Below are 12,463 nucleotides of genomic sequence, written 5' to 3' on the forward strand. Positions count from 1 at the left end.
AAGGAATCAGATGATTGTGTAGATGCTAGGAGGGTCAAGTCCAATATCCTTTCATCAAATCATGGCATTGACTACTATGCAAGTATAAGAAAATAACGATACGACTTTGTTACGAGTTATAACTTTTGGTGTAATGGTAAGTACTTATTATTCTTAACAATTGGTAAGCATGTTGTACAATTGAGGCTGGGAGAGAATTTCTTCTCCCTGAATCTGCTGTCTTAGACCAGGCTGCAGTAAGAAACTAAGAACATATATAGTATGGTATATTTCTTCTGATGCACTTGCCTAGCTAGTATATAATAAGATCTCATCACCCACATGCAAAAAATGGTGGACTAGGAGTCAAGTATAATAGATACTATAATGTTTTGAAACAGTACAATCACAAGTTCTGACAATTTCTGGCATGTTAATTTTATCCACAGAAAATAGTGAGTCATCAAATTAAAATCTTTCATTAGCAGAACCACCATCACTGCCATTTCTTTCTAAGCATAAATCTACCAAGAATTTTGTTGTATGATTATAATCTTGTGCAACGTGCGTATAAAACACTTTAACTAAAAGTTTAATCAGATAATAAACTATAAATGTATTGTTTTATATATATTGTTAACTCAACAGTGTCACCTCTCAATGAGATCAACCAATACTCTACCTTAAAGTCACTCACCATTAAATACGCATAAATGCACCACAAAGTGTTCGTAAATGCATTATTATGTGTGGTGGGATGTGGTGCATTTTATGTTTGTGGTGCATTGGTGCACTTCATTGTGGTGCATTTCCAAACACTATATAGTGCATTTTTATATACCTAATGGTGAATCCGTACGAGAAGCATTGTCCGCATTTGAACCTCTATATATATATATATATAATCTTCCAGACATCTTCCTGCAAATTAAAGATGCCCTTTCTTTTCTTCTCTTTTTTCAAAATAAAGGTTACATGGCTTGCTAATTTCGAAAATCTGTCTCATGTTGATAATGGTGGAGCCAAGAATGTTTTCTTAAAGGTGACCAAACTATAATGACATAAGCTACTAACAACATAATCAACTTTTAAGAAATTTCTACGGTGTGTGGTTATATCTGGTATAAAGATACTAAAATAAGCACCGTAGAAAATTCTTAAATTATGAATATAAAAAATATAAATACAAACTCAAAGGCATCAAGGAGAGCCAGAGGATCTTGGTGCCAAAAAAAAAAAAATTCAGGATCTTGGTGCCAAAAAAAAAAATTCAGAAAATAAGTAAAAAAAGATGATAATTAATATAATCATAGTAATGAATAAATATGTAAGTAAATAATGGTGAGAATGTGATTATAGTGACATAACCAAATAGATGACAGATAATTCCGTTTTCCATTTAGAAAATAGTTTTTAAAAGCTTTTCAATTTTCAAAATAAAAAAGTTTTTAAAACGGTGCTACTAAACATACTTCCAGCTTTCTATTCTCTAATTCTCTAGTTTTTCAGAAAACTGTAAAAATTTTCCAGTTAGTAAACAGGCCAAAATTTCCTTGTATTTGAATTTCCATTACAATGGTGGAATCATATCTATAAGCAATGTAAACTCACTACAGCATTCAATGGTCCAATGCCCAGTAAAAGACAATGAGATATGCTTTCATTCCTTGGTGAGCATTGTAGGCAAGAAGAGCAATATGGGTGGGATATGTTACAAGGCAAGCAAAAACATTGTTTCTGCAGGTCAATACTGAGAAAGGCAAGTCAATTTTTTCTTAAATCTGATTTTTCACTCTTGGCAAGCATGTTAAGCTGCAGGTAATATATAGCTCTGCACTATCCAGAAAATTAAAGGTAAGTGGAAGCTATTTTGCACATCCCTGTAGTTGGTTGAAAATCAATTCAGCGCCCTCGTTAGTTTCTTCGTCATCATTATCATCATCCTCTTCCAATTCATTTCCAGTACATATAGACATGTACTTTGCATCGGTGAGACAGCCCGCTTCCTTCAGCACCTCGAATAATAGCTCCTTACTAGCCCCGTCATTTTCTTGCTCGCAATGCTGGAGAATAGAAGATACGGTTTCAGGCCTGGGTCTCCAGTATTTTGATTTTCCATCCAAAACAGCATCCTTTAAGCAAGACAAAGCCTCGGGGATTCTTCTTGCTCTGATATGGTGATCAGCGAGAATCCCCCATGTCCACGAGTTTGGCTGCCCTCCGGTTGCAATCATTTGGTTAAAGAATACCTCAGCTTTCTCTGTGAGCCCATTGCTCACGTACCATCCCAACAGAATATTCCCTACCCGGGGGTCGAATGCTGAGTTTATTGACAGCCATTCATCGTAAATATTTTCTGCACCCTCAATGTCCCCCAATCTCACCAGGGAAGAAATGACACCACGGTAAGTCATACTAGGAACATTAAGAAAACTTGATTTGTAAACATCCCAAATCCGGTATACTTCTTCCTTTTTACCAACAGTACCATAAAGACTAATGAGAAAATGGTAAGGAAGACGCCTCTGACCTTGGATTCTCCTCTCTATCTCTTTCAAGCAAGATTCAGCTTTTTCAAGCTGCCCCGCCTTAATGTATATTGTAGCCATTGTACTAAAAATAGCCCAGCCAAGAGTGATGCTCGTGTCAAGCTTCATCTGCTCAAATGCTTGCTCCATCTTTTCCACCGAACCTTGATATCCAAGCGCCGATATCCAGATATTATAGGAATATATGTCTAGCGGGACATTTTTCTCCATCATTTCCGATGCTATTTCCTCCACCTTGTCGTACTCTTTGAGTTTCATGTAAAGGGTCATCATAACATTGCATGGAAGCGCATATTTTATCAAACCTTGTTCTCTCATTTTATCAAACAAAGCTTCAGCCTTTTCCTTTTCGCTAACATTGGCGTAGGCATTCAAAAGTGCACCATACACTCGCCAGTCTTTCAACGAATTGCTCAACTTCAGGTAGTAGTTTTCAGCACTAGAAATCCCATCAACCTTGGAAATTAGATCTAATTTAATAGCAATCTCACTTGTGGTAATCAAAAACCTTCGATTTTCCAGCCACTCATACACCTGAACAATATACAAAAATGGAACTGATTGCCAATTATTCCATGAAAGCATACTAATTGCTCATTACAGGGACAAGTTTCATGGTCCACCATTCAATGCTTGCCCACAAAAGGCAAAATTCTCTTGCCCTAAGAGGCTAAGACATCCACACTCCGACCCAACAGGACAATAGAGGGATAAATTACAGTAACCCTCAACCCAACAAGATAGTGGAAGGGTAAATCACAATGACTAAGCAACCATTAGGTTGGAGGACTAATGCCTAGTGCCCACAAGGAGCTCACCACATTAGATGTAACTCTCACGGCTTTCAAACTCGATCATGTGCCTTTTCCCACAATCTACCACCCAAAACCAAGCAACCCATTATGTGGGAGCGCCTGGTGCCCACAAGGAGCCGACCGACTGCATTGGGTGTAACTCCTACTCCTTTTAAACGGATCCCGTGTCTTTGCCCACAATCTACTGCCCAAAACCAACTGAGTTGCCCATGCAGGCTGCACCATTCAATGCTATATGTAGAGAAAGGTGATATAATCAGGTAAAGAATCTAGCTTTGAGATTTCATGCTTTAAGATTACAGTTAGCCTAAACCAATTTAAGTCTAAATCCAACCAAACAAGACTTGATAGAAAAGATCAAAAACCATATAGAACAAGCAATCAACAACCATATAGAACAATATAAGCCATAGTCAGAACATCAAAAAGATCAAAAATCAAAACGTTGATGGAATCTCTACTTCTCTTTTACCTCAAGAGCCAGCTTGTAACGATTGAACTTGCGCAATTCCTTAATGACACGAATAAGAACAAATTTGGGGAGCTTCTTGCCCTCATACTCATACTGGTTCAACACGCTAGCCGCGCCATTTTCCGGGTCCGGCATCGAAGATAATCGCCTGTAAACGGCAAGCCACGAGGCCTTCGGCCTCTTCTCGTAGTTCGCTGTGACATGGCGGCGGGATTTTGATCTAAAAGCGCAGATGATAGCAACAGAAGTGGGGCCACTGGAGGGGGTCACAGGCTCGAGTCGCGTCGAGCTCGAAAATCCAAATGGGAATGAAAGAGAGTGGAAGAAGGATGAAGAGAGACGGCCGTGTTGGCGGTGGCGGAATAGTGGGGGTTTGGAGGTGGCGGTGGCGGCGAGCCGGAGCAGCATTTTGCCTCGGGGTCCAGATTTTTTGGTGTAAATTTGTAATTAGTGTGGAATTTAGGGTTTTAGAGGTTTCTGAAGAAGTGAAGATAAGACAAGCACACTCACTTAAGAAATTTCTTTTTATTGCGAAAATGCCCATAAACCTTTTTCTTTTTTAAAAAAAAACTTTTAAAAATAAGGTTTTTTGTAAGATCAGATTTCTTTTTTATTTTTTTGAGTACTACTGACGGTATCTAAAACACTTCCTTCCATGTGGGAGTGTAAATCGAGTGCCACTAGACCACAATTAATTAGACTCTTATGTTTTTCATTTCTTGTGTTATTAATTGTGCTCCTTATATTTGAACGAGTTCTCAATTTAACTTATAACTCCATCACCTAAAATATGTTTAGTGTTGATAGTGGAGCAAAGAATTACTTTTACAAGTCACTAGAGTTCCAAGTGAAAATCGACCAACAAGTCTCCGGAGATGGCGACCAATTAGAGAAGGTGACCAAATCGCCTTCACCATCAACGGAGATGGAGACATCAAGGTTTAAAAATGATGGAGACATCAAGGCTTAAAAATCGATTAGTGACCTATTTCACTAGTGTTCTGACAATTGTCCAGTGAAGTTCCAAATGAAAAATTGGCAATGTCGCTGAAGAAAGCGACCTACTGGTCACCTGTCGTCGGTTTTTATCCAGAACCACGCCAAACAACCGTCAAAACCCTAGTGGCATGTTTATATGTTTAATTGCAACTTCTAAAAATTTGAAGACCTAATTGATTTCTCATATAAAATTTAAAGATATATTTAACCTTTTCCCATTTTCAAATTAGTAAAAGTTCAAGGGCTTATCCAACCAACCTCTAATAACGCAAGGTACCAAACGCATGATAAATTTTATAAAATCAATTAAAAATTATAAATACAAAGTTAAAAAGCACAAAGGAGAGGAGACAGAGGAGGGCTGTTGTGTCAAGTAGACAGAAAATCAAAATTTCCTTGTATTTGAATTTCCATACATTGGTGGGGAATCATACCTACAATAAATTCAATGGTCCAATGCTCAGTACAAGACATGCTTCTATTCCATGGTGAGAGTTGCAGGCAAGAAGAGCAGATATGGAATATGTTACAATGCAAGTGAAAATATTGCTTCTTCTCCAGGCCAATACTGCAAAAGACAAGTCAAATTTTTTTCTGAAACCTGGAAATCTGACTTTTCAGACTCTTGGCAAGCATGTTAAGCTACAGATAATGGCAGCATCCCCCTGAAAAGAAGAGTGGAAGTTGTTCTGGACATCAATGTACTTGGCTGAAAATCAGTTCAGCTCCCCTTTCGCTCTCTTCGTCAGTATTATCGTCTGTTTCCAATTCATTTCCGGTATGCTTCCCGTTACACATAGACATGTACTTTTCGTCGTCAAGACAGCCCACTTGCTTCAGCACCGCAAATAACAGCTCCTTACTTGCCCCGTCGTTTGCTTGCTCGCAATGCTGGAGAATTGAAGATATGGTTGCAGGCCTCGGTCTCCAGTTTTTTGATGCTGCAGCTGAAAAAGCATCTTTCAAGGAAGACAGTGCCTCGGAGATTCTTCTTACTCGGACATGGTTTTCAGCAAGAATCTCCAATGTCCTCGAGTTTGGCTGCACTCCAGCTTCGACAATTTTGTTAAAAAATGCCCCAGCTTTCTCTGTGAGCCCGCTCCTCACGTACCATTCCAAAAGAATATTTCCAATCCGAGGGTCATACATTGAGGTTTTCGATAGCCATTCGTCAAAAATACTTTCGGCGCCTTCAATATCGCCCGACCTCACCAGGGAAGAAATTACACCACGGTAACCAACATTCGGAATATTAAGAAATTTTGATTTGTAAACATCCCAAATACGGTGTACCTCTTCCTTTCTACCAACGTTACCATAAAGACCGATGATATAATGGTAAGGAAGACGACCCTGATCTTGGAATCTCCTCTCTATCTGTTTCAAGCACTCGTCAGCTTTCTGTAACTGCCCTTCCTTAATGTATATTGTAGCCATCGTACTGAAAGTAGTCCAGCCGAGAGTGATGGTTGTGTCAAGCTTCATTTGCTCGAATGCTTGCTCCATCTTTTCCAGGGCACCTTGGGATCCAAGCGATAATATCCAGATATTATAGGAATACATGTCTAGCGGAACATTTTTCGCCATCATTTCCGAGACTATTGCATCCACCTTGCCATAATCTTTGAAATTCATGTAAAGGCTCATCATAACATTCCATGAAAGTGCCTGAGTCATAAAACCTTGTTCTCTCATCTTACCAAACAAAGCTTCGGCTTTTTCCTTCATACTACCATGGACATATGCATTCAAAAGCGAACCATATACCCGTCTGTCCTTCAAGGAATCGCTCAACTTCTGGAAGTAGGTTTCAGCACTAGAAATCCCATGCACCTTGGAAATCAGATCTAGTTTAATAGCAATGTCACTCGTGGTCATCCAAAACCTCTCCGGTCTATTCTCCATCCACTCGTAGACCTGAACAATATGCAATAAGGAACTGATTTCCAATTACTACGCGAAAACTACTGGAGAGAAGATTACAGGGACATGTTTCATGATCCACCATCAGCCAAACAATTAGTCAGGTCAAGAATGTAGCTTTGAGATTTCAGGCTTTTAGATTACAGTTAGTCAACCAAACAATCAATCAAGAATCACAGAGAATGGGGCAACCCAACCAAGTTGATCATATTGTTGACTTGGTCACCAAAATGTTACAAGTTTAAGCGGGGAATGGCCTGTTGGCCTTCTTGATTTGAGTCAGTTAGCTATGAGCAACCTAGACTAGTTTCGCTACTTGTGATCCTTTGCCCGCTATGGTAGGTTAGCTATGAGCAACCTAGACTAGTTTCGCTACTTGTGGTCCTTTGCCCGCTATGGTCACAAGATAGGAATTACCCGGTGCCCTACCTAGGCTAGTTTCGCTACTTGTGTCCTTTGCCTGCTATGGTCACAAGATAGAAATTACCGAGTGCCCTACCTAGGCTAGTTTTGCTACTTGTGGTCATTTGCCCGCTATGGTCACAAGATAGGAATTCCCCAGAGCCCTACCTAGGCTAGTTTTGCTACTTGTGATCCTTTGTAAGGGTCACAATGCGGGATTTATCCTTGGAGGGTGGCTGCAGGTTTCCTCTTCACTCAAAGAATCACAGAGAAGATTATAAGCTATAGTCAGAACATCAAAAAGATCAAAAATCAAAACAAACAAACAAACAAACAAGCAGAAATCAAAATTTTGATGGAATCAATCAGTAGTGTTTTTTGTTTACCCCAAGAGCGAGCTTGTAACTCCTGAACTTGCGCAATTCCTTAATGACACGAGAGAGACCAAATTTTGAAATCTTCTTGCCCTCATTCTCGTACTGGTTCAACACACTAGCAGCGCCCGTTTCCGGGTCGGGCACCGAGGAAAATCTCCTGTAAATGTCAAGCCACCGCCCCCTCTGCCTCCTCTCGTAGTCCACTGTGCCACGGCCGCGGGGTTTCGATCTCAAAGCGCAGGTGATAGCAACAGAGGCGGTGGTCAGGGGCTTAGGTAGTATTGAGCTTGAAAACCTAGACGGAAATGAGAGAGAATGGAAGAAGGAGGACGACAGGCCGCCGTGTTGGCGGTGGCGGAAGAGCGGAGCTTTCGAGGTAGCGGTGGCGGGGGCTTGGAGTAGCATGGTTGCCGGGGCCCCGAATTTTGCTAGAAGAGTGAAGATTAAAGCTTTGAATTTAGGGTTTTTGACATTTCTGAAGATAAGGCAAGCTTACTCCATATAAGATTAAAGCTTGAATTTAGGGTTTTAGACATTTCTGAAGATAAGGTAAGCTTACTCAATATGAAGTTTCATTTTATTACATATTTGCCCATAAGTTTTTAATTTTATTTTCCTTTCTTCTTTTTCTTTTTTAAAAATAAACAACTCATTAATTTAAAAGATGTAACAAACGGGGGAAAGAACCCTAAGTACAACAAACAAAGAGTCAGTGTTCATGCTAGAGTGTGAGCTGAACGTGGAATAAAAACGACATATTAATTTTTTCCTTTCTTAAAATAACTAATTCATCCAAACCATCGGTTCGAACCCAAACACTAATTACACTACAAAAATTAACTCATGAATTAATCAACTATGAACAACCCAAATACTAATTACACTACAAAAATTAACTCATGAATTAATCAACCATGAACCATCTAAGCTGATTTACTTCACTCTCTCAGTACCCGAGTAACCATGAAGAACCTAGGTCAATTCACTCCATTATAAGATCCTTTACCACTCCATTATAAGATCCTTTACCAGTCACAAGATAGAATTTACTCAGTGCATACCATCGAATAGTGACTATTAGTTTCCATCATCACTCAAAAAAAAAAATTAACTCATAAAAGTATAGATTTAATTGAAAGTTTTTATTTTGACCTGAATTTTCATTAGTAGCCAATATGGAATGCATTAACATAGAATACCATTGCTTCAAAGTCATCCATCGCATCAACTAAGAATAAGTATCATGGTATGCAAGAATTTTAAGAGACTATAGATAGTGTATTGTCTAGTAGACTAGTACAAGAAGGTACAATAGCTTCAACCTGAATTAACAGTCATACATGTAAAACCAAGTAGTAAATCTGGAAAGAAAAGCATGGAAATGCACAGAAATTACAAATCATGCCCTTGGTATCAGTACCCTACCTAGAATTTGAGTTGGATGTAAGTGGCAATTCACATCTTGGTGCCTTGAGGTAGTTTCTCAACCCAGTGCTCAAAACTGGTGCCAGAAATGGAAGGACTATAGAGATGACAGTGAACATGATAGATATCCGGCTGCTGGGCGCGATAGCAGTCATACAGGTATCATAAGTAAAGATAAGTGCAAAAATTGAGATTTGAAGTTCTAGATGCAGAGGGAATGCATTTGTGAGGAGGCAGATTATGTGAAGGGATGTAAAGAATCCAACAGAGTTGGAAACCAGGAAGAGGCTGTATGCTATTGGGTTGTGTGAACCCATTACTGACTTCCCAGCAACATGATCATTTGAGTCGTCCTGCCAAACGCCACCCGGAGGACTAAGCACAGCCTGATAAGTGGCTGTTGCAATGAGAACAGCAATCACAAGGAGGGTGTTTCTTACTCTAGCTGGGGAGTCTTTGATGGTGTCGTATTTGAAATAGTTCAGCAATTGTTTAGCAGGCGATTGCGGCCTTCCTTCGTCAACATCAGATGTAGCGGTTCTATCAGCCTCTAGAGATTGAAGGGAGAAGTGTCTTGCCCTTGCACCTCCTGCCCTTCTTAGCATTTCCTCGATTTCTCTGTCACCTGCTTCGCTTTGAAAAATCAGCAAAACATCCAGAGGCGTGAGACCTGCATTGTTTAAGGAATTTATGTCCAGCACACTCTTGTTGACGAACTCTTCATCAAGCATCAGGGAAATCACCTGTTCAATCATCTAAAGATTAGTAGTAGCAAAGCTTAAAGAACGAGAGAACACAACTAGTCAAACACATGCCTCGAATTGTCTTCTTGATACTGCAAGGTGAAGAACTGTGCTTCCCTGGACATCCTTTTGGTTTACGATGTCTTCTTTGTTGAATTTCTTCAGGTGCTCCACTAAGACCTTGAGAACCTCATATTGATAGTTCATCACTGCAAGGTGAAGCACAGACTCATTACGAGCTGTTACGTAAGCTATGGAATCTCCAGAAGCTCCAAGCAGTTCTTCAACAACTTCGACTCTTCCTTTTACTGCTGCACAGTGAAGAGGAATCCTTTGCTCTCTTCCCTTGACCAGGCAAAGATTGCTATCTATTTTCAGCAGCTCTCTTGCAATCTCGATATTCCCAGCTGCAGAGGCAATATGCAATGGGGTCATACCATTTTGATTCAGCTCCATAGCGAATTCTTTCTTAAGCTCAATCACCTTCTTCACAAAGCCAACGTGCCCTGCAATACAAGCAATGTGTAGTGGATTTTCTCCACCTTCCAACAAAACAGTATGCAGCAAAAGGGGATGATCTTCTGTTAGTTTCAGCAAGTCTTCCACGTTTCCTGTCCTGGCAATCTCACACAGCCTTTCATCCATTCTTCTGAAGCTAACAACTATAGTATCACTTCCTGCAGTCAGGTTAATTTATATAAAGAAAGAATCCTGTCAATGTGAACCCCATAAATTAAGAAGTTTTTTGTCACATCAGTTTAGTTTGACTAAGAGCCTATTTATATAGATTAACTTGCAGCTTACATCACATTTACTCATGCTCTACCAAGATGTTATATATATAACAGAAACTGTATTCAAACCTCAAGGCCTTGCACAAGTGATAAGAATCTTGAAGTCAGAATCCTTAGCCATGGATTCGAAACACAAATCAAAGGTCTAATTGCATTTGTCCTCTGATCACAGTGATTGTCCTTAGCCATGGATTCGGTCATCAAACTAGTGATTGTCCTCTGATCACAGTATTTGTATTTACATATTTATTTGTTGGTAAGTCTTGTGTTCAAAGTATTTATCCTACCTAACATATTCTTTGAGCTGTTCATTTATCCAATTTAAGTATTCATCCATGCCTGCAAGTCATCCAGAGAAATCAGGATTAGTTTGCAGATTGTGTCACCACAAGCAACTTAAAGTCAATGCTATTAATTAATTGTTCTGCTGCTAGATAATATATTTGACTAGGAAATATTTAATCATTTGTTCAAAACTTAATAAGGTAGCAATGTGGACAGATAGTATTTCAAACTTTTATAGGTAATTGACTATCAAGTAATACTTAATAGACCACACTACTACAGCTTTTGTAGACTTCGATTTTGCATTAAAGAATATGTCCACTACTCCACTTTATGATTTTTGAAAGAGTTTTCTGTTCAACCATGTGATTTTTCAATGTATAATGTAAACCATGACTGTACAAAGCTTATAAGAAATAATATCATGAATTTCAGTAAAAGATCAGACACATTTATAGGCTGGAACTGATGTATATTTGAATAGTTTGATACAGATGTCTTGACATAAAACTTGGTTATTTTTCCCTAATAGTTTATCAATTCTCACCATGGTAAGATAGGGTATTATGATTGGCAACACTATAGAAAAGAACAGTACCATAGGTAACTATCAGGGCACAAATCCCATTGTTAAAAACTTAATCATGCAAAGGCATAGAGAGAACCCAATAGAGTAGAAAATTAAGAACAGCTCATATGAAATGGAGTTGGGGTTTCCGTGATTGATTGATTGCTTGTCCAGCAGAGAGTATGGTAGGTTCTGTTTGGCATCATTTTGGATGCTATTATTACTATCAGACCAAAAATCATCTTGCCAGTCACCACATGGTGGACCAAGAACAGCTTGATAAGTTGCAGTTGCAGTTGCAGTTAAATTGACTATGACAAGAAGGTATCTCTTACTTTTCCCGGAGCATCTTTAGTCTTATCGTATTCGAAGTAGTCCTGCAGCTGCTTAAATGGGGGGCGGCTGGTCCCTTCTCAGTCTCTGCTTGCCTGCTTGGTTGGTCTTTTGATGAATCTTGAACTGAAACAACCCAATTTTGAGATGAAGTTTGTCGTTGCGGAGATCGCAAGCTTTCACCTATTTCTTAATTTCTCCATCTCCAGCTTCCAAGACCGGAATATCAAGAGGTGCTAGACCATCTTATTAAGGGAATTCAACTCAATTGTGCCTTTAGGAGCACAAGGTTCATCAAAATTAACAACCTGCCATTGAATTTTTTCTTTTTTATTATTAAAAGATAAAAAGATGATATATGAATGCAATTTTGTAAACATTTCAAAAGGAAGATCATTTTCACTTGCCTCATATTGTTTAGTTGACACTGCAAGATGCAAAACGGTGGTCATCCTTCTTATTTACAGCCTACTTGTTATTTGTTTGAGATGCTTGAAAGAAAAGTTTGAGGGGCTTCAATTAAAGGTTCTTGACAGCTAGATGAAGGGAACTCTTGTCTTAAGCTGTTGGACTGAAAGCAGCTCTTTGATTACTTCAATCTTGCCTCTGGCTACAGCATAGTGAAAAGGTATTCTTCTCCCTGCCCAGAGGAGATTTCGATCTACCTTCAGCATTTCCTTCTCCATCTCCAAAACCCCAATTATCAAGGCAATATGCAAGAGACTGAAGCCATCTTGGTTCAGTTCTGCAGCAAAATCTGGTCTCAACAAAGTCTTTCACAAAATTTAAGTGGTCACCG

General features: G+C 39.2%; 2 protein-coding genes across 4 annotated transcripts; both read right to left on the reverse strand.

The window, feature by feature from the left end:
- Positions 1–1,511: 1,511 nt before the first annotated feature.
- Positions 1,512–8,040, reverse strand: LOC116017799. Its single transcript, XM_031258436.1, has 4 exons — positions 7,526–8,040; positions 5,514–6,731; positions 3,816–4,253; positions 1,512–3,062 (listed from the first exon to the last, which is right to left on the reverse strand). The coding sequence occupies exons 1-4, from the start codon at positions 7,919–7,921 to the stop codon at positions 1,845–1,847; spliced, it is 3,270 nt and encodes a 1,089-aa protein (XP_031114296.1). The 5' UTR covers positions 7,922–8,040; the 3' UTR covers positions 1,512–1,844.
- Positions 8,041–8,735: 695 nt separating this feature from the next.
- On the reverse strand, positions 8,736–11,968 carry LOC116015143 (ankyrin repeat-containing protein BDA1-like). 3 transcript variants are annotated; one of them, XM_031255161.1, is made up of 4 exons: positions 11,693–11,968; positions 10,766–10,817; positions 9,757–10,361; positions 8,736–9,684 (listed from the first exon to the last, which is right to left on the reverse strand). In XM_031255161.1, the coding sequence occupies exons 2-4, from the start codon at positions 10,788–10,790 to the stop codon at positions 8,938–8,940; spliced, it is 1,377 nt and encodes a 458-aa protein (XP_031111021.1). In that variant the 5' UTR covers positions 10,791–10,817; positions 11,693–11,968; the 3' UTR covers positions 8,736–8,937. The 3 variants fall into 3 exon arrangements, with proteins under 3 accessions (XP_031111021.1, XP_031111019.1, XP_031111022.1); XM_031255159.1 differs by having other exon boundaries at positions 11,667–11,968; XM_031255162.1 differs by having other exon boundaries at positions 10,548–10,817; positions 11,667–11,968.
- Between the last annotated feature and the right edge of the window lie 495 nt (positions 11,969–12,463).

Source organism: Ipomoea triloba, chromosome 4, assembly GCF_003576645.1.
Source record: "Ipomoea triloba cultivar NCNSP0323 chromosome 4, ASM357664v1".
NCBI lineage: Eukaryota > Viridiplantae > Streptophyta > Magnoliopsida > Solanales > Convolvulaceae > Ipomoea > Ipomoea triloba.